At 39.7% G+C, this 23291-nt stretch overlaps 1 protein-coding gene across 1 annotated transcript in view; it reads right to left on the minus strand.

Annotated features, from left to right (window-relative positions):
• Window positions 1-17433, minus strand: part of LOC309817025 (protein CBFA2T2-like) — a gene marked incomplete at its 5' end in the record, with an annotated part of 31025 nt that extends 13592 nt beyond the window's left edge. Inside the window, 2 exons of the mRNA XM_082644933.1 lie at window positions 13615-13856; window positions 17316-17433. Of these exons, the coding sequence (XP_082501059.1) occupies window positions 13615-13856; window positions 17316-17433 (360 nt within the window). The remainder of the gene's footprint in view (window positions 1-13614; window positions 13857-17315) is intronic.
• Between the last annotated feature and the right edge of the window lie 5858 nt (window positions 17434-23291).

The raw sequence follows: 23291 nt of genomic DNA on the forward strand, positions 1-23291 counted from the left end.
GCCATTGGGAAGAGAAGAATCTCTGATGCTGTCAGGTGGGGTATAATCCCAGGCTCCCCACTCAACTTCTGTTGATTTGTAGAAGGAAAGAGGGGTTCCCTACTGCTGGGCAAGGGTGGGAGCTCAGGCTCCCCAATAGGCCTTGTACGGGAGGGGGAAGGGTGTACATTATTGTGGTTTTTTTCCTGCGGTGTTTGACTGCCACAGAGTGATTTTTGTCCAAAAGTTTTGTATCTTGCTTGGTTGCTCCTTTCCTAGTCCTTTGGCTAGAATGAGGTGGGGTTTTTTTTTGTGGGTTTTGGTTTGTTTGCTTTTTGTCTGTGCTCATTAGTATTTCCATAATACTGGCTTCTTCAGACCACAGTCCAGGATATATGATGACAGCACAAAGCCAAGGGAACTCACTGCTGTGTACTTGAGTCTCAAGGTCACTAGCCAATCTGCCTTCTTCTCTCCATCTTTCAGGGTCTTCTTACTTTTGTTTTATACATAACATCCATTGTTTTTTTGCTGTATTTGTCAGGAGGAATAGGAAGAAGTGTACCTTTCTGTTATACCGCTGAACCAGTCTTGATATACTACATCATATTCCATTAAACTGAGGTACTGTCATTTACTCAGGCTTTTATAGAACATTTAGGTGGTTCAAATTTTTTGACATTATAAATAATGTTAGTGCACATTGTTTATTATTTTCTTAGGATGAATGTCAAGGAGAGATACTGGTAGGTCAAAGGAACTGTCTAGTTTAAGGTATAAAACTACCTTCCAGAATGCGTATTCTCCAAATAAGTAGCCAGAGTACAAAACATTTACCTTTACCTTGAAGTGGAAATTGTCACGCTTGCTTCCTGGTACAGTTAAGGACCACCAGCACTTTACCTCTTCTCTTACACACCAGAAACACCAAATGCAAACAGCTGAACAAAACTCTTGCTGCCTAACTGTGTGGCCTTTTCTGACTTTGCTAACGAAGTCTCCTTCACATGGAATGACTGTTCCATTTACATATGCCTGCCAAAATCTTAATGATTCCTTTCATAAATACAAGACAAAATAAGGGCTTCCCTGGTGGCACAGTGGTTAAGAATCCACCTGCCAACGCAGGGGACACGGGTTCGAGCCCTGGTCCGGGAAGATCCCACATGCTATGGAGCAACTAAGCCTGTGCACCATGACTACTGAGCCTGCACTCTAGAGCCCGTGAGCCACAACTACTAAAGCCCGCGTGCCACAACTACTGAAGCCTGCGCACTTATTGCCTGTGCTCCGAACAAGAGAAGCCATCGTAATGAGAAGCCCTTGCACCACAACGAAGAGTAGCCCCCACTAGCCACAACTAGAGAAAGTCCGTGCACAGCAAAGAAGACTCAGAGCAGCCAAAATAAATAAAGAAATAAAAACAAATCTATAAAACAAAAAAGACCAAATAAGGCTTTCATGGATACAGAAATATAATAATCTAAAGGTGTTAATTCTCCTCCAAATTGGACAATGTTTTCAACAAGATGGTAGAAAAAAAGAGAAAAAGAAAAAGGAAAAAGGAAAGTTAAGAAAAAAGAAAAAGAAAGGAAAGGAAAGAAAAGGAAAAATAACGGATTGGTAAGCTCAAATGCAATACACATAAGGCAATCATTTTATCTATGAATAATGGCAGTTTTATTAATGTTTCTCCAATCCTTATATATTTTTAAAATATTTATTTATGTATTGTTTATTTATTTTGGCTGTGCTGGGTCTTAGTTGGGGCACGTGGGATCTTTGCTGAGGCACGCAGGCTTCTTAGTTGGGCATTCGACTTTTTAGTTGTGGCATGTGGACTCTTAGTTGCAGAATGTGAACTCTTAGTTGCTGCATGCACGCAGAATCTAGTTCCCTGACCAGGGATTGAACCTGGACCCCCTGCATTGGAAGCATGGAGTCTTATCCACTGGACCACCAGGGAAGTACCTCTAATCCTTATATCTTATTTGCTAGGCTATAATATTCAGGATTACAGTGAAGAGAAAAGAGATCCTATCTGGTTCCTAATAGCAGAGGGAAAGCTTTTGAAATTTCACCACTTATCATAGGCTTGCTAAAGTGTGTTTATACATACAACTGTCATCAGATTAAGGAAGTTCCTGCTATAAGTGGTTTGCTGTTTGTTTTTGAAGAATGAATGGATATTAAATTTAACAAACATTCCTCACCTTGTATTGTCTCCGAAAATATTTATAGTTTCAATATCAATTGCTATAGATTATATGTTTATTTTTGTTTTGTTTTGCGGTACGCAGGCCTCTCACTGCTGTGGCCTCTCCCATTGCGGAGAACAGGCTCCGGACGTGCAGGCTCAGTGGCCATGGCTCACGGGCCCAGCTGCTCCGCAGCACGTGGGATCCTGCCGGACCGGGTCACGAACCCGTGTCCCCTGCATCGGCAGGCGGACCCTCAACCACTAAGCCACAAGGGAAGCCCTAGACTATATGTTTTTGTAAGCCCTCAAAATTCCTATGCTGAAACCTCATTTCCAATGTGTTGATATTTGGAAGTGAGGCCTTTGGGAGGTGGCTAGGTCATGAGGACAGAGCCCTAGTGAACGGTATTAGTGCCCTTATAAAAAAGACACCAAGGAGCTCTCTTGCCCATTCCGCCCTGTGAGGAAACAGTAAGAAGATGGCCATCTATGAACCAGGAAGTGGGCTCTCATGAGAAACCGAAAATGCTGACACCTTGATGTTGGACTTACCAACCTTCAGAACTATGAGAGATGAATACTGGTTGTTTATAAACCACCTAGTCTATGGTATTCTTTTTTTTTTTTTTTTTTGGTACGCGTGCTTCTCACTGTTGTGGCCTCTCCCGTTGTGGAGCACAGGCTCCGGACACGCAGGCTCAGCGGCCATGGCTCACGGGCCTAGCTGCTCTGCGGCATGTGGGATCTTCCCGGACCCGGGCATGAACCCACGTCCCCTGCATCAGCAGGCAGACTCTCAACCACTGCGCCACCAGGGAAGCCCGGTATTCTATTTTAAGAGCCTAAAAGGACTAAGACGCTGATCTGAATGAAAATCTCAGTATGTGAGATTATAAATTGGTATAAAACTTGGGAAAACCATTTGACCTTATATACTAAATTTATATACACGTATACCCTATGAAATCACAATTCCATTGTTCAGTGCAGTGCTTGCACACATGTACCATAAATAAAAATGCTCATTATTTGTAATGGCCCCTGTACAGAAAAGAGTTAACACAGCTGGTCTACAACTGCTAACCTTCGGAAAGCCTGCTTGCAGGGTAAAAAATTGTAACACACGCTACAGCGTGGATAAACCTTGACAACATTACGCTAAGTGAAATGAGTCAGCTACAAAAAGACAAATACTATGTGATTTCACTAATAGGAGGTACCTGGAGTAGTCAAGTAGAATGGTGGCTGACAGAGGCTGGGGAAAGAAGGAAATGGGAAATTACTGTTTAATGGCACAGAGTTACAGTTTTGAAAGATGAAAAGTGTTCTGAAGGTGGACGGTGGTGATAGTTGCACAACAATGAATATACTTAATACCACCGAATTGTACACTTAAAAATGGTTAAGATGGTAAATTTTGTGCTATATGTATTTTACCACCTCCTCATGATGACACAATTTCAAAAATTTGGAAAAAAAAAGCAACATTACCCCAAGCACAGCCATTTAACAGAGATGATTGGCTACAGCTACATATTCCTACATATCTAGAAAAAAATTCACTTTCTGTGTGTGTGTGTGCGTGCGCATGCACGCATGCAAATGAACTGTCATTTTTTTCTTTTACTCTTGAAATTAAGCAGACTCTACTTAAAGTAATTTGCTGCTGCAATTGGCATAACATTCTGATGGCTACTTTGCTTCCAATTATGTTCAAACTCATTTTGACATTTAAGGCCACTTTTATTAGTCTAGAGCCAGAAAGACTTTTCCATAATGCTCTCAAATTTGACCAATAAAGGGACCCCACTCCCACCCCAAACAAACAAACAAAAAGTTTCCCTAACGGATGGGGGTACTGTTTTTACAAACTCTGATTGATGCTAAACACCACTTTTCCTTCCATGAGTCTGGAGTTTCCTACGTGCTACGCCAAGTGTGCTTATGTGCCCAGACCCCAGGAAAAACCTTGGGCATTGAGGGTTTAATGTGGTTCCCTGGGCAGAAACATCACACATAAGTTGCTGTATTTTCACTGCTGGGGGAAGAGTGAACTCTGTGTGACCGTTCATACAGGAGAAAAAGGAAGCCTATATATGGATTCCTCCAGATCCCAACTGTGTTTCTCACCTTTCTGATCCAGCTGTGTATGCTTATTATGCCTGTGTATTAAATCTTAGGGACTTCCCTGGTGGTCCAGTGGTAAAGAATCCGCCTTGCAATGCAGGGGACGCAGGTTTGATCTCTCGTCAGGGAACTAAGATCCCACATGCTGCAGGACAACTAAGCCCAAAGCACCACAACTACTGAACCCGTGCGCCTCATCTAAAGCCCGTGTGCCACAAAGTACAGAGCTCAGGCGCTCTGGAAGCTGCATGCCACAACTAGAGAAGAGAAAACCTGCATGCCACAACTAAAGAGAAGCCTGTGCACCACAATGAAGAGCCTGCACGCTGTAATGAAAGATCCCGCATGCCTCAACAAAGATCCTATGGGCCGCAACTAAGACCTGATGCATCGGAAAAAAAAAAAAAATCCTAGCTGTGAGCACACAAGTATACGCCAAATCCGGACAATTCTAGCAAATCTCAAGACATGGGGCTGGTACTGGGGAAACCCTGGTGCTGCCTCAACATATAAACAACTCAAATGTCCATCAAAAAGTACAAACTGTGGTATATTCCTACAATGAAACATTATACAGCAACGACAATGACTCACCTACAGTTACACAAAACAACAGGGATAGAATCTCAAATGATGAAAAAGTCATTTATTGCATTTTGCCTTGTATGAAAGTGGTTTCCTCTGTACAATACTGAGTCATCTTTTAAAGCAGCAGTTCATAAGCATTTTAGTCTCATAATCCCTCTAATTAATATGGGTTACATCTATTGATAAGCACTATATCTGAAATTAAAGCTGAGAATTTAAACAATATTTATTATTAACTCATTTCAAAATAACTGTACTTATCTCAAAAATGTAGTATACACACTTGGTGCAGCATGGCGTTGGCTGCAGTATTGAAGTTAAGCAACATTCCACAAGAGATGCAATTTGCTGCCAGAAGTGTGTTTTTCTTCAAAAAGGCAATAACTTCAAGCACTTGTGGTGGATACAGATTTTTGCTGCAACTCTGCAAATGCAGGCGAGACACTACCCTGGGACCAGCTGGCCTGTGGCCCTTGGGTGATGAGAGGGGAGTGCATTGCTGGGACACATAGGACATTTCCTACAGAGGACCACTTCTCTAAGGCTGAGAAACATAACTAACCTATCACATACATAAAAATACAAATAGCAATTTAGACAAAATGAGGCGAGGACTTCCCTGGTGGTCCAGTGGCTAAGACTCCGTGCTCTGGATGCAGGGGGCCAGGGTTCGATCCCTCGTCACAGAACTAGATCCCACATGCTGCAACTGAGAGTTTGCATGCCACAACGAAAGACCCCGCATGCCGCAACTAAAAAAAAAAAAGATCCTGCATGCTTGCTGCAAGTAAAAGATCCTGCACATGGCAATGAAGATCCCATGTGCTGCAACTAAGACCTGGTGCAGCCAAATAAATAAACAATAAAAAAAATCAGGTGACAGAGGAATGTTTCAGACAAAGGAACAAGATAAAACCCCAGAAGAAGAACCAGTGATGTGGAGATAGGCAATCTACCCGAGAAAGAGTTGAGTAATGATCATAAAGATGATCACAGGATGTGGGAGGAAAATGGATGAAGAGAGCAGTAAACTAGCAGTTTTAACAAAGAATTAGAAAATATAAAGAACAACCAAACAGAAGTGAAGAATATAATGACGGAAATGAAAAATACACTAGAAGGAATCAACAGTAGACTAAACGAGGCAGAATTATGGATCAGTGAGCTGAAACACAGAATAGTGGAAATCACTGCCATCAAAGAGAAAAAAGAATGAAAAGAAATGAAGACAGTGTAAGAGACCTCTGGAACAACATCAAGTGCACTCATGTTTGCATTATAGGGGACCCAGAAGGAGTAGAGAAAGAGAGAAAGGGCCCGAGAAAATGTGTGAAGAGATAATAGCTGATAACTTCCCTAACCTGGGAAAGGAAATAGTCACCCAAGTCCAGGAGGTACAGAGTCCCATACAGCAGCAGTCCCCAACCTTTTGGGCACCATGGACTGGTTTCATGGAAGATAATTTTTCCACAGGGGGTGAGGTGGGGGATGGGATGGTTCAGGCATTAATGCGAGGGATGGGGAGTGGCAGATGAAGCTTAGCTCACTCTCCCGCCACTCACCTCCTGCTGTGCGGCCCAGCTCCTAACAGGCCACGGACTGCTACTGGTCCATGGCCCAGGGGTTGGGGATCCCTGCCATACAAGACTAACCTGCAGAGAAACACACCAAGACACACTGTAATCGAAATGACAAAAATTAAAGATAAAGAGAGAATATTAAAAGCAATAAGGGAAAAGCAACAAATAACACACAAAGGAACTCCTAATAAGGCTATCAGCTGATTTTTTTCAGCAGAAACTCTGCAGACCAGAAGGGAGTGGCACAATACACTTAAAGTGATGAAAGAGAAAAACCTACAACCAAGAATACTCTACCCAGCAAGGCTCTCATTCAGATTTGGTGGAGAAATCAAAAGCTTAACAGACAAGCAAAAGCTAAAAGGATTCAGCACTCTAAACCAGCTTTATGACAAATGCTAAGGGAACTTCTCTAGGCAGAAAAGAAAAGGCCACAATTAGAAACAAGAAAATTATGAAATGGAAAAGCTTACTGGTAAAGGCAAATATATAATAAAGGTAGGAAATCATCCATAGACAAAGCTACTGGGGAGGTAGTTAAAAGATAAAAGTAGTAAAATTTCTGTATCCACAATAAGCAGTTAAGAAACACACAAAATGGACTTCCCTGGTGACACAGTAGTTAAGAATCTGCCTGCCAAAGCAGGGAACATGGGTTCAAGTCCTGGTCCGGATGATCCCACAGGCCACAGAGCAACTAAACCCATGCGCCACAACTACTGAGCCTGCGCTCTAGAGCCCGCAAGCGACAACTACTGAGCCATGTGCCACAACTACTGAAGCCGCACGCCTAGAGCCTGTGCTCTGCAACAAGAGAAGCCACCACAATGAGGAGACCGCGCACTGTAACTACGAGTAAGCCCTGCTCACCACAAGTAGAGAAAGCCCACGCGCAGTAACAAAGAGCCAATGCAGCCAAAACTAAATAAATAAAATAAATTTTTAAAAAGAAAAGGAACACACAGAACAATTAGATGTAAAATATAACATCAAAAACAATAATCTTGAGGGGAGCAGAGTACAAATGCAGGGTATCTAAAACCCATTTGAAAGTAAGAGATCAGCAACTTAACACAAGCATGTATATATATATATAGGCTGCTATACAAAAACCTGCTCTACAAAAACCTGTATATACAGGCTGCTCTACAAAATCTATAAGAAATATACATACAAAAAAGAAATAGGAATGCAAACACAACACTAAAGATAGTCATCAAATCACAGAAGAGAACAAAAGAAGAAAGGTGAAAAATAGACCTACAAAACCAAATCCAAAACAATTAACAAAATGGCAATACGTACATGCATAACAATAATTACTCTAAATGTAAATGGACTAAATGCTCCAACCAAAAGACAGACTGCTGAATGGATACAAAAACAGGACCCATATATACATGCTGCCTACAAGAGACTCACTTCAGATTTCGAGACAAATACAGACTGAAAGTGAGGAGATAGGAAGAGGTATTCCATGCAAATGGAAATCAAAAGAAAGTTGGAGTAGCAATACTCATATCAGACAAGAGAGACTTTAAAATAAAGACTGTGGGGACTTCCCTGGTGTTGCAGTGGAAGACTCCGTGCTCACAATGCAGGAGGCCTGGGTTCGATCCCTCGTCAGGGAACTAGATCCCACATGCATGCCGCAATGAAGAGTTTGCATGCCACAACTAAGAAGCCACCAAGCCGCAACTAAGGAACACACCTGCTGCAACTAAGAACTGGTGCAACCAAATAAATAAACAAATAAATATATAAAATTTTTTTTAAAAGAATGAAAAAGGCTATGACTGGGAATTCCCTAGTGGTCTGGTAATTAGGACTCTGTGCTCTCACTGCCGAGGGCCTGGGTTCAATCTTTGGTCGAGGAACTAAAATCCCACAAGCTAAGGAGCGTGGCCAAAAAAACCCAAACAAACAAACATAATGATCAAAGGATCAATCCAAGAAGAAGATAGAACAATTGTAAATACATATGCACACAACATAGGAGCACCTCAATTTATAAGGCAAATGTTAACAGACATAAAAGGAGAAACTGATAGTAACACAATAATAGTGGGGAACTTTAATACCCCATTTACATCAATGGACAGATCATCCAGACAGAAAATCAGTAAGGAAACACAGGCCTTAAATGACACATTAGACCAGATGGACTTAAGTGATATTTATAGGGCATTCCATCTGAAAGCAGCAGGATACAAATTCTTTTCACATGTAAATGGCACATTCTCCAGGACAGATCACATGATGGGCAAGAAATTGGTAAATTTAAGAAAACTGAAATCATATCAAGCATCTTTTAAAACACAAACACTTGGAGGCTAAACAACATGCTACTGAACAACCAATGGATCACTGAAGGAATCAAAGAGGAAATAAAAAATACCTAGAGACAAATGAAAACGAAAACACAACAATCCAAAACCCATGGGACACAGCAAAAGCAGTTCTAAGAGGGAAGTTTATAGTGATACTAGCTTACCTCAGGAAACATGAAAAATCTCAAATGAACAACCTAAACTTATACCTAAAGCAACTAGAGAAGAACAAACAAATCCCAAAGTTAGTAGAAGGAAAGAAATCATAAAGATCACAGTAGAAATAAATGAAGTAGAGACTAAAAAAAGAAAACATCAATGAAACTAAAAACTGGTTCTCTGAAAAGATAACCAGAATTGACAAACCTCATCAAGTAAAAAAAGGGAGAGGGCCCAAATCAATAAAATCAGAAAAGGAGAAGTTACAACTGACACCACTGAAACACAAAGGATCTTAAGAGACTACTAGGAGCAGCTATATACCAATAAAATGGACAACCTAGAAGAAATGGACAAATTCTTAGAAATGTACAATCTGCCAAGACTGAACCAGGAAGAAACAGAAAATATGGACTGGCCAATTACCAGTAATGAAATTAAATAAGCAACCTGGGATCTCCCCAGTGGCGCAGTGGTTAAAAATCTGCCTGCCAATGCAGGGGACATGGGCTCGATCCCTGGTCCAGTAAGATCCCACATGCCGCAGAGCAACTAAGCCAGTGAGCCACAACTACAGAGTTTGCGCTCTAGAGCCTGTGAGCCACAACTACTGAAGCCCGCATGCTCTAGGGACCGTGCTCTGCAACAAGGGAAGCCACCACGATGAGAAGCCCGTGCACCGCAACAAAGAGTAGCCCCCACTTGCCACAACTAGAGAAAGCCTGCACGCAGCAACAAAGACCCAACACAGCCAAAAATAAATAAAATTTAAAAAAAAAGAAATTAAATAAGCAACTTAAAAACTCCCAACAAACAAAAGTCCAAGACCAGATGGCTTCACAGGTGAATTATACCAAACATTTAAAGAAGAGTTAATACCTATCATTCTGAAACTATTCCAAAAAATGGCAGAGGGAGGAACACTTCCGAACTCATTCTATGAGGTCACAATCACCCTGATAAAGATATTACAAAAAAAAAAAAAAAGAAAATTACAGGCCAATACCACTGATGAACACAGATGCAAAAATCCTCAACAAAATACTAGCAAACAGAATCCAACAGTACATTAAAAGGATTATACACCATGATCACCACAAATTAATCAATGTTATACACCCATTAACAAACTGAAGAATAAAAACTATATGATCATCTCAACAGACGCAGAAAAAGCTTCTGATAAAATTCAACACCCATTTATGATAAAAAAAACTCTTCAGAAAGTGGGCAAAGAGAGAACCTACTTAGCATAATTAAAGGCCATATATGACAAACCGACACCTAACAGCATACTCAAGGGTGAAAAGCTGAAAGCATTTCCTCTAAGATCAGGAACAAGACAAGGATTCCCACTCTTGCTATTTTTATTCAACATAGTTTTGGAAGTCCCAGCCACAGCAATCAGAGAAGAAAAAAAAAATAAAAGGAATCCAATCTGGAAAAGTAAAAGCAAAACTGTCACTGTTTGCAGACAACATTTTGCTACATACAGAAAATCCTAAGGAAGCTAACAGAAAAATACTAGAGCTCATCGATGAATTCAATAAAGTTGCAGGATACAAAATTAATATACAGAAATCTGTTGTATTTCTATACACTAACAACAAAATATCAGAAAGAGAAATTAAGCAAACCATCCCACTTAACACTGCATCAAAAAGAATAAAATACCTAGAATAAATGTACCTAAGGAGGGAAAATACCTGTACCCCAAAACTATAAGACACTGATGATAGAAACTGAAGATGACACAAACTGATGCAAAGATATACCTTGTTTTGGATTAGAAGAATGACTATTGTTAAAATGACCATACTACCCAAGGAAATCTACAGATTCAATGCAATCCCTATCAAATCACCAATGGCATTTTTCACAGAACTGGAGCAAAAAAATTTTTAATTTGTGTGGAAACACAAAACACCCCGAATAGCCAAAACAATCTTGAGAAAAAACACTGCTGGAGGAATCACACTCCCTAACTTGACTCTACTACAAAGCTACAGTAATCAAAAAAGTATGGTACTGGCACAAAAACAGACACACAGATCAATGGAAAAGGATAGAAAGCCCAGAAATAAACCCATGCACTTATGCTCAATTAATCTACAACAAAGGAGGCAAGAATATACAACACAGAAAAGACAGTCTCTTCAATAAGTGGTGCTGGGAAAACTGCACAGCTATATGTAAAAGAATGAAATTAGAACATTCTCTAACACCATACAGAAAAATAAACCCAAAATGGATTAAAGACCTAAATATAAGACTGGATACTGTAAAACTCCTAGAGGAAAACATAGGCAGAACACTCTTTGACGTAAATCACAGCAATATTTTTTTGGATCCATCTCTTAGAGTAAGGAAATAAAAAAATAAATCAACAAATGGGATCTAATTAAACTTAAAAGCTTTTGCCCAGCAAAGGAATCCATATACAAAATGAAAAGACAATCTACAGGCTGGGAGAAAACACTTGCAAACAATGCAACTGGCAAGAGATTAATCTCCAAAATATACAAACAGCTCATATAGCTGAATATCAAAAAAACAAACAACCCAATTAAAAAAAAGTAGGCAGAAGACCAAAATAGACGTTTCTCCAAAGAAGATATACACATGGCCAACAGGCACATGAAAAGATGCTCAACACTGATAATTACTAGAGACATGCTAATCAAAATTACAATGAGGTACCATCTCACGCTGGTCAGGATGGCCATCATTAAGAAGTCTCCAAGTAATAAATGCTGGAGAGGGTATGGAGAAAAACGAAACCTCCTTTTTCTTTGACATTCCCACTGTTGGTGGGAATGTAAATTGGTGCAGCCACTATGGAGAAAAGTATGGAGTTTCCTCAAAAAACTAAAAATAGAGTTGTCATATGCTCCTGAGCATATATCTGGACAAAGCTATAATTTGAAAAGATACATGCACACCTATGTTCACAGCAGCAGTATTTACAATAGCCAAGACATGGAAACAACCTAAATGTCCATTGACAGATGAATGGATAAAGAAGATGCAGCATATACACAATGGAATATTACTAAGTCATAAAAACGAATGAAATAATGCCATTTGCAGCAACATAGATGCATCTAGAAAGAGATTATCATACTAAGTGAAGTAAGTCAGGCAGAGAAAGACAAATAGCATATGATATCACTGAAATTTTTTTTTTTTGGCTGTGTGGCACAGCTTGCAGAATCTTAGTTCCCCAACCAGGGATTGAACCATGGCCACAGCAGTGAAAGCACAGAGTCCTAACCACTGGACTGCCAGGGAATTCCAATTATCACTTAAATGTTGACCCTACAAAAATGATATAAATGAATTGGTTTACAAAACAGAAATAACTCACGGGCATAGAAAACCAACTATGGTTACCAAAAGGGAAAGTGGGGAAGGAATAAATTAGGAATTTGGGATTAACAGGTACACACTACTATGTATAAAATAGATACACAACAAGGACCTGCCTGCTCTATAGCACAGGGAACTAGATTCAGTACCTTGTAATAACCTATAATGGAAAAGAATCTGAAAAAGAATATAACTAAATCACTTTGCAGTACACCTGAAACTAACAAAACATTGTAAATTAACTATCCTTCAATTTTTAAAAATGGTTAAAAAATGTAGTAAGGAGAACGGCACTGTTTGTACAGTTTTGCAAATCTCTCTGCTATCTAGCTTAAGAAAAGAGAGCTGGATTCTCCTAATCTGCTTCTGCATTTAACCTGTTTCAACATCCTATGTCATGCAGCCTCTAGAAAATTCCACAATACGGTCATGAGAGAATAAGAGTCAAAAGGCAAGTAACATTTTAGTATTATTATGAAAATGTTTTTGACCTCCTGGACTTCCAAAAAGGGTCTCGAGAAATCCTAGGGGTCCCGAATTACACTTTGACAACTGCCTGGTAAAAGTTTAGTACTGTGATTCATCTTTGTCACATACAGAGAGTAACATGCAGGAGCACAGTGTGCTTTTAGTTGAGGTACATCTTGAGGAATTCAATTTACAAACCTTAAGAACTGGAAGCTCGTCCCTTATATACACTAAGAGTCAAACCCCTCCCAGCTGTCAATGTAAGAAGATCACTACCTTATATCATGGATTCGCCACTCAGTATGGAAAAAGAACTTTGTTCCTTGAAAATCCTCAAGAAATTGTATTTGCATGAGGAGCTGAAGAATGTAATCCCTTTGATACTATTTATTTAGACCACAAAACTTGTAATTTCACAAATTATTATCTTGAAAATTAAACCATTTGTCTTTTTTCTCTGGTTTGGAAACAATGCACCAGGCACTGAATATATTAAGGAACAAAACTTAGTTGGACCTCAGTGGGCCTGTTGAAACTCACTTTTAAGAGAAATTCAAAGTTGTTTATCGGAATTCAATTGATACCATAAGAAACAATACGGTAAACGTTATAGATTTTCCTTCTGTTTCTTTGATAAACATTATCCACAACTGAAATCCATGATTCAACATTATTATACAAGTTAAACTAATCTAGACTGTAGAATCTGCCACACTGCTACAAGTTAGGGAATGAGGAGAAGTATGTACAACCTCTCTGCTGGCTTCAGTTTTGAGCCATATACTCAAGCAGCTGTCGACAGTGATGTACTTACCACCAGAGCTAGAACGAGAGTCCGCACCTTCTCCCCAATCTCAGGTGACATGTCATTGCCAAACTGTTGCAGAGTGGTGAGGAAACGTTTCAACTTGCTGAGCTGCCGGGCACCACAAGTGGCTGGCAACTGTTGATTTGTTAGTGCAGATGATGTGGAAGAGGCAGGACCATCGCTGAATCTCTGTGGTGGTGATGGGGCACCATTCAGGGTGGGAGGAGAATGGTTGATGCCGTTGCTCACTAAAAGAAAGACTTGGTTTAAGTGCAAAACATAAGGATCTCTGTTCATTTCTTCTTTTTTTTCATTTGCCTTCATTTATTCATTTGAATTTTGTAAATCACATGTTACAAGAGTACACAAGACACGTTTTCAGCCCTCAACAATGTTGCTTTATAGTGAGACAGGTTGCCAGGTAAAAAATGGTAACAGAATAACATAAAGTGTTAGAAGAGTATGAGTACTACAAGGGCAAAGAGAAGGGACATCTAAATTCTACAGGTGCCAAGGGGAGGGATGGGTAGTTTTTAAGACTTCTTGCAATGGGCTGCATGAGAGGAGTCTGGTAGAATATTGATTTCCAATGACTGGACACTCATGCCCATCTTTTATGTGACAACTCCTTCCCAACCTCAGGTTCCCAAAGAATCTAAGCAGTCAATTTAAATATAGCATCTGGGGGCTTCCCTGGTGGCACAGTGGTTAAGAATCCGCCTGCCAATGCAGGGGACACGGGTTTAAGCCTTGGTCTGGGAAGATCCCACATGCCACAGAGCAACTAAGCCTGTGCGCCACAACTACTGAGCCTGTGCTCTAGAGCCCGCGAGCCACAACTACTGAGCCCGCATGCCACAACTACTGAAGCCCGAGCACCTAGAGCCTATGCTCCACAATAAGAGAAACCACTGCAATGAGAAGCCCACGCACTGCAATGAAGAGTAGCCCCTGCCCGCCACAACTAGAGAAAGCCCACGCACAGCAACAAAGACCCAATGCAGCCCAAAATAAATTAAATAAATAAATTTATATTAAAAAATATATATAGCATTTGAACAAGATAATCAGAAAGCAGAGAGTTGTGTTAATGTGAGAAATGTTTTTTTCTAGGCTATAGGTTTAGTGACCTATTCCTGCAATGAGATATATATCTCTTTGACCACTCAGAATATTCATGTCCATCAAAATCAGTTTTTCTCTGCCTTGACAGTGCCAAATTCTTGGTCATTCAATATAGCATTTTCTAGATACCATATGGGACACTTCCATTCTAGATTTCTGCTCAAATTATAATACATGTGATTAATTACAGTTTTCCTATTTGCCTGTTCTTTTTTCAAAAAATTTATGTATTTATTTTGATTTTTCTCTGCGTTGGGTCTTTGTTGCTGCATGTGGGCTTTCTCTAGCTGCGCCAACCTGGGGCTACTCTTTGTTGTGGTGTGCAGGCTTCTCATTGAGGTGGCTTCTCTTGTTGCAGAGCACGGGCTCTAAGTGTGCAGGCTCAGTAGCTGTGGCGCGCGGGCTTAGTTGCTCTGTGGCATGTGGGATCTTCCAGGACCAGGGATTGAACCTCTGTCCCCTGCATTGGCAGGTGGATTGTTAACCACTACAGCACCAGGGAAGTCCCTGCCCATTGTTCTTAACAGTCATTTCTTGTAGTTTTAATTTGGAACACAACTCTAGAGCTATGTTCTTGGAGGCAAAGCTCCTTCTTCCGTGATGAATGAAATAAAATTACCTAGTGCCTAAGTGTCAATAGATTTTTCATTTAATCATATCCAGGCTTGAAAATTTAAGAAAGTAAAACTAAGTCTAAAAACATATCACCTGTATGAAGAAGCATTATCTGACAGACTCCGCTACTCCTACTAGATTTAATAACTTTGCTCTGTGCTGCCCATGTACATGCTTCCAATACTTTACTTACCAGATTATACTTATTTCTTTCTGTATTTATACTGCCTTGAAAGACTGTCTACTTCTTGATTAAACACACATCTGTGTATATCATAATTAGCTAAGCTGTTATGAACTGTGTATGCTGTATGTGTATGGCTCACTGCATAAAAGGTTAACAGGCTGAGAAAAAGAGGGTGTCTCTACTGTGTCTTCCAATAAAGGACGCTAGAGCTACTGGAAAGGAAGGCTCAACACTCAACCTCAGCAATACAGAAAATCAGCTGCAATGGTGTACCATTTCTTTGTGTTCACAGAAAGGTCCATTGCCATTGGAGAGCTGCCCTCTTTTGAAGCAACCTGTAAAAATAATACATTACTATGCTTTTTGCCACCCTGACACTTACACGGGCTGTTTTACAATTTCTTCAGTGAAAGTGTATGATCACATTTTCTGAAATAAAACATATTCATCCCTAAATAGTCAAATATGGGGGTCAAAAGGGTTGACCACACACACACACACACACACACACACACACACACACACACACACCCCTACTGTCTATATCTTGAAATTTGAATGACAGCCTGGGTTTAAATCTGTTTCACTTCAAGATAGTATCTTTATCTAAGGCTGTTTAACTTTGAGATTAAAAAATACAATTTAAGAAAAAAGGGTATCAAACTTCATTTCATAAACTTTGTCTCAAATTGTTACAGCTGCCAGTTACTCAATTTCAAATGTTTTGGGAAAATAAATAATTAAACCTTCTTTTTTAAATTGAGGTTTTAGGACTAAATTTGCAGAGTTACAGGGTTTGGGGAAATTCAGCTTTAGTAGATACTCCCAAAAATTTTTCTCAGAAACAATGTATGATTGTTCAAGTTGCTCCACACATACTCACCAAAACTTGATATTCATTTTCATTCTGAACATTCTTGTGGGTGTATGTGGTACTACATTGGGTTTTAGTTTGCATTTCCTTGGTGACTAGTTAGGCTGAACAACTTTTATTTATTGTCTAATATAATTGTTATGGACTAAGTTGTATCAGCCTCCCAAACTCCTATGTTGAAGTTCTGACCCCCAGTACCCCAGAATGTGACTATATTTGGAGATAGGGCCCTTAAAGTTTAAATGAGGTCATCTGCCTAGGTCCTAGTCCAATATGACTGTTGTACTTCTAAGAAAAGGAGGAAGCACCAAGGATGCACATGCACAAGGAAAGGCTATGAGAGGACAGAGCAAGAAGGCAGCTATCTGCAAGACAAGGAAAGAGGCTTCCGAAGAGACCAAACCTGCTGACATCTTGATCTTGGACTTCTAACCTCCAGAACTGTGAAAAAGTTAATTTCTGTTATTTAAGCCACCTAGTCTTTGGTATTTTGTTACAGCAGCCCTAGTAAACTAATAAAATAATCAATTTTTCTTTTTTGTAAAAAGCCTTACTAGGACAGTTCTGGAGTAGTTCAATCATTTTATGAAACTTACTTTGAATCCTATTCATCAATATAATAATTTAAATTCATTATTTTAGAGCCAAAGAAATTAAAATAGATACTTACAAGCCAAAAAGTATGAAAACAAAATATTTAGACTACTACATTTCCAAATACCTAAATCAGCTATGTACTATTCTCAGAAGGAAAAAGCAACTTAGAAAAGAAACCACCAAGATACATGTGTGTGTGTTAACAGCCATTTTGAAAATGTTGAGTAGTATATATAGAAGGCTTAATGGCATTCATTTAGATCCAAATGTCACTGTGAACCACAAACCCAAGTAATTAAGAGGTCTCACATGCTGTAGGAGTGAATGACACTGGTCTAGGTCTTCCAGGATTTATTGGTGGGAGGGGTGGCATGGTGGGAGGTGAGGATCTTGACTGTATCTTCACTTCCACAGGTGATCCAGGCATTGCTGGCACCCTTTTGTCAGCACCAACTGTAGAGAATAAAAGGAATGGAAATCAGAATTTTCTATAAGAGAAAAAAAGTCACAACAATCTGAAATACCAACATATTTACCTAGAGGACTGAGAAGTGAAGAAGATGCTTACTTAGTATAATAGGCTGAATTAGGCCCCCCAAAATATGTCTACCTCTTAATCCCTTGAACTGTGAATGTTTCCTTATTTGGAAAAAATGTCCTTGAAGATATAATTAAGGATCCTGAGGGGAGGAGATCACCCTAGATTACCTGGGTAGTTCCTAAATCCAGTATGAATGACGTCCTTATAAGAAGAGGAGCAAAGACAGACACTCACACAGAGGGAAGTCTACTATGTGAAGACACACATAGTCCCACAGAAAGAACGCACGTGACAGTGGAGGCAGAGATTGGAATGTTGCCATCTACAAGCCAAGGCAAACACCTGTCGCTAGGCGACAGGTATAGAATAGATTCTTCCACTGAGGCCAAGAAGGAATCAACCCTGCTGATACCTTGATTTTGGATTTCTGGCCTCTTGAACTGGGAGAGAATAGTGTTGTTTTAAGCCACACAGTATATAGTACTTTGTTACGGCAATCCTAGGAATCTAAGACAAGGCAGTAAGGTCAAGGGATGACGTGACATGAGAGTTAACAGTGAGGATAGTGGCTGAGAAAGGAAGAAACCAGGTTATAAATTCAGCTTACCTCAACGGCATTCTTTTTGACTTCTTACAAATTAACTGAAGTAGTAGGGGGAAAAAAAGCTAATGTGGGACTGTCCAGACAAGTAAGCATCAACTGCATGCCATGGAAATACAATCAGTCAGTTGATTATAAATTACTATGAATGATGAAATACATGTTTATACATATCAACTCTTCTAAGTAAGAAAAATGAAGTGGAGTCAACATCTCTGATACCAAGGCATGTCATTTATGATGTATATTGTCCAAAACAAAGAAAAGTAGAGTTGACCCTAAGCTAAGCACAGGCTACTTAGGCTACTTCATCTACGAGAACAATTCATAATAAGCAGCGGTTTGATCACACTCGACGGCAACAAATCTCAGAAAGTCCGATTAGGTAGATTAAACTTGATGTTAGAACTAGGTCTGAGCTAATATGAAGAAGACTTGATAATGAAGAGTAATGTTCTAATATCTTCAAAAAGTTATTTTTTCCCATTAAAGGGAACTTGTTACCTACTTTGTTAATAATAGGGCCAGGGCTACCATAATCACCTTTAAATAGAGCTATGTTCCTCTCAGTAATTCCAAGCTTTTCCTTTAAGTACCCTGTGTTTATTCTGCAATAACTGCTGAATTCAATGTAAAGTACAAGAAATGGAGACCAAAGGTTCAAATGAGAATGTTCAATCAAAGTTTGCCTTCACATAAACACAATACATAAAAAAGGATTCATGACACTGGCAACAAGGCGCATCTTGGCACATTCAAGGGCACTTTCTCAAGAGGAAAACATCCCCAAATATTATTTTTAGGCCTTCGTTTGCAGTGGTCACATTTTGGGGAGAGATATAGTGAATATATAAAGTCAATCAGGGCAGCGATGCCCCCAAGTTACAAATCCCCTGACAAAAATGTGTAGCGCTTTGAGAGCCATGTGAGCACACTCTGCCAGCCCTTCCCGTCTCTGTCCAGGACACTTTCTTTGTAAAATGGACGGTCATCCCGTCCGATTAGTGAACTAATTAGCTATTGTGTTTGCCTTTTTCTTCTTGACAGTGTTTTCTCAATGCCCTTCAGAGAACAGTTGACACGTTTCTAGCTCTTCCATCTGGGGCCCAGCTTTCTGGAGGGTGGGGCGAGAAAAGAAGGAAGGAACTAACAGTTGTCTCACCCTGTTATGTGTTGTGTATAGTGTGCAACAACCTAGGGGGAGCCTTTCTTCAGACCACCTGCCTTTACAGCAAGGGTGCCAAAGGCCCGAGGAGGGCTTATCAGCGAGATGTGTTTTAGCAGTCAGCACTTGGCAGAATGAAAAACTCAAGAGCAGCCCAACTGCAGAACACTGAATTATATACCAACTGGAAGCTTAGAAACTGGGGAAGACCCAGACTCCAGAGTACGGCTCACATTAGGTTAACACTACCTATCTCTTCTTCGCGTCACTACTCACACACCTGCAACACTGGTATCATGCCTCACGTTTCAAGCAACAACCGTTGTCTAGTAGGAAAAGTATGGGTACAGAGAGCGAGAGGTGCGGTGTGAAGCGTCATGCTAATGACGATGTTATCACTGAATAATGACATCTGTATGGATTTTATCAAATCCCTTCACCTTTCCAGGCCTCATTTTGATGTATTAGAGATAATGCCTAGGCTAGTGCTAGTTTATAAAGAAGGTACTCAATAAAGAAGAATGACGATTAGAAAACATGAAGACTAGTGTCAAGTCCTGATTTTATCACTTAACTAGCCTTATGACTATGTCCAAGTTAACATGAACATTTGTTCCCCAAAGAAAATGTGTATACTGTCAACAATCCATGTGACCTCAGAGATACTGTATGGAATGAGCCAACAATCAACAGTTGCAAAAGTACCAAGTACAATGTAAGATGATATTTTTGTGGGAAGCTGGGTGGCAAGAATGCACTTCATGATGTGAGAGCTCTATCCTGGTTTATAAACTGACAAATCCAGCAGTTGCTCAGATGGTAAATAAGGAGTACACTCCAAAGCAGGCATTTTAACCCTCTGCTGGGTGGCCAATACATTCCTTTATGCTATCACGTTTAAAGTGACTTCATTTCTGAATTTTTATAAAACTTAGGTTTTATAAAACATCTACCTGAATCCCTTGAAATAAACAACGAAATTTTGAGCTCTTTTCAATTCCAGAGAAACTTAAAGTTCAAAGAGAAGAAATTTTTTTTTCTTAAGTGTGATTTCAGCCCATAAACACCACTGCTTGAATCAAAGAGACACAGTAGGGCTTCCCTGGTGGCGCAGTGGTTGAGAGTCCGCCTGCCGATGCAGTGGACAAGGGTTCGTGCCCTGGTCCGGGAAGATCCCACATGCCGCGGAGCGGCTGGGCCCGTAAGCCATGGCCGCTGAGCCTGAGCGTCCGGAGCCCGTGCTCCGCAACGGGAGAGACCACAACAGTAGAAGCCCGCGTACCGCAAAAAAAAAAAAAAAGGCACAAAGTATTCAGTCTTAGAAAATTAAATTAACCCTTAGTTTTATCAGAAAGGTTCAACTTGATCCTAAACATAGACTCTAAGGTTCAAAGTAACTGATAATTTAGTCACTCTATAACTGTGCTTTGGTTGTTTTAAATATTTGGATATATACGGAAATATAACCACATGAATTTTCAGGATCACTGATGCTTCAACACCTAACAATGTAAAGCCAAACAAGTTGAGCTAAAGAAGAGGGACAAACATGGAAAAATATGTCTGGTTAATTATTTTACCCCTTCAGTGTGCAAGATGCTATGGATGTCATAACAATAGAAAACTGATGAAAGAGAGAACAAAATAATAAACAGTGTTCTGTGTGAGGGCAGTGTGATTTTTCTTCCCACACAGGAATTTGAAGAATCAAACATGAAGCAAAAGAGCAGAATTCTTCTGTAGCTTTAAGAGAAAGTAATACTAAACACAAACAGAAACATGCTAGGTAAGTACTACTTGAGAAGAATCTTGTAGGATAAACTGCCCACAAATGAGGGCATTTCCAAATCATTATGAACTGCTTTTCCATTACAGTTTTTTAAAAATTACTTTGAGGTTGACAAAGGAACAATAAATAGAAGAGGTATAAATAGGAGAGAAGAAAAATGCAGTTGTGTGAGGGGAAGGGCTACCCACAAACAACTGGAAAGAAGGGGAACACCCAGGGCTGCAAGTGTGAAGGATGTTTAGGTGAAAGAAGGTGAGCTTGATGTGAAGGATGCTCTATCACTTACCTGTATGACTATGGTTTTCTTCACCTGTTTCTGAGGGTAATACTTACGACACAGGGTTATTGGGAAGGGATATGTATGTAATATATGTAATAATGGCTGGTGCAACGCAGTAGACACTCTTACATGTTTACTTGAATCAGATGAACAATCTACTAGAAGGAATCATTTTATTTGGCCATTGAGATATTTATCTATGCTAAACTCTGGGCAGAAGAAGATATGGTCAAGTGCTCCTGCTTATCATCTCTGAGGAAAATAAGCTGAGTATAGATCTTTCAGATGCACAGTACAGAAATACTGATCATTCCAAACAGGGTGTCCAAGAAAGCCATTACCATTTCTTTAAAACAAATCATACTCCTAACTTAGAAATCATCGTGATGGTTTAAAGAGAACTATTTTGGGGGGCAGAGGCTAGGTAGATAATTCTCTTTTTGTATGTATTATAAGTATACATTTATATGGTTCAAAAATCAATATATTATATAAAAAGAAATACTCCCTGCTTCTATACCTACATACTCCACCTCATACGTAACCATTTAAATCTGTTTCTTGTGTATCCATCCATTCTTTCTCTGTACAAATGAGCAAATGCAAAAATAAATTCTTATCCCACCCCCATTTATACAAAGACAGCGTAATTACATTAAACTGAGCATCCCTAAGAATGGCACCATGCCTTCTGCAATGCCTCAGGAAATGGGATCTATTCCCTTACTCCCCTGAATCTGGCCAGGCCCCCTGACTTGCTCTGGCCAATATAATGTGATGGAAGTGTAACAGTCCTGGTTCTACATCTGTCTCGGAATGCTAACCCTGCCATGAAAGCAAACCCAGACTAGTCTGTTGGAGGATGAGACCACATGGAGCAGAGATGAGTTATACCAGCTAAGGCCAGCGGATCCCCAAACATGTAAGATCCTAACCTAATGAGTCTGATCTGTAGTTAACTGCTTGCAGACATATGAATCAATGAGCAAAAGCAAGAGCAGGAGAAATTCCCGACTCATAGATTCATGACCCAAAAAACCCCAAAAATTATTGTTTTAGGCCACTAAGTTTTAGCATGGTTTCTTATAGCAACAGACCAACAGGCAACTGATCCATACCACATACAAACTATACTACTCCTTGGTTTTTTGTTTCTTTTGTTTTATAATTTTACAGTATGTCCTAAAATTCCTAATTCCACAACCTTTTTTTTTCTTTTTAACAAATGCATGATGGAGGTAAGGGATAAATTGGGAAATTGGGATTGACATATACACACTATGATATATAAAATAGAGAACTAAAAAGAACTTACTGTATAGCACAGGGAACTCTACTCAGTACTCTGTTATGACCTATATGGGAAAAGAATCTATAAAAGAGTGGATATATGTATATGTATAACTGGTTCACTTTGCCGAACAGCAGAAACTAACACAACATTGTAAATCAACTATACTCCAATAAAAACGAATAAAAAACCCAACAAATGCATGATAGTCCCTGTGGGGATGTACCACAGTTTATTTAAACAATCTCTACTGATGAATTGGATTGTTTCCAATCATTTGTAGCTGAATTTTGAGGTGCTCTAGATCCCATGCTACTGACTGACCTGTGCCACACTTTGGCAAAGAGATAAAGAAGATAGGGCCCTGAGATACAGGAAAGACAGGTACATTTAAATGTGTACAAAATACTAAGAAAATAAAGAAGTAGAAGCATGCCTTACTCATGAAGGCCAGGGATGTCTCTACAGACCATTAAGTAGTTTACTGGGAAGGCTACATGGGCTTTCCAGGCAGTACATAAGGACAAAAAGCATGAAGGGTAGAGTTTGAATGGTGCGCCTAAAGTTGGGATCAGAACAAAGGGAAAAATCAGGGAACAGATTTTCTTGACCACAATT

This window comes from Mesoplodon mirus, assembly GCF_964341445.2.
Source record: "Mesoplodon mirus genome assembly, chromosome: 15".
Taxonomy (NCBI): domain Eukaryota; kingdom Metazoa; phylum Chordata; class Mammalia; order Artiodactyla; family Ziphiidae; genus Mesoplodon; species Mesoplodon mirus.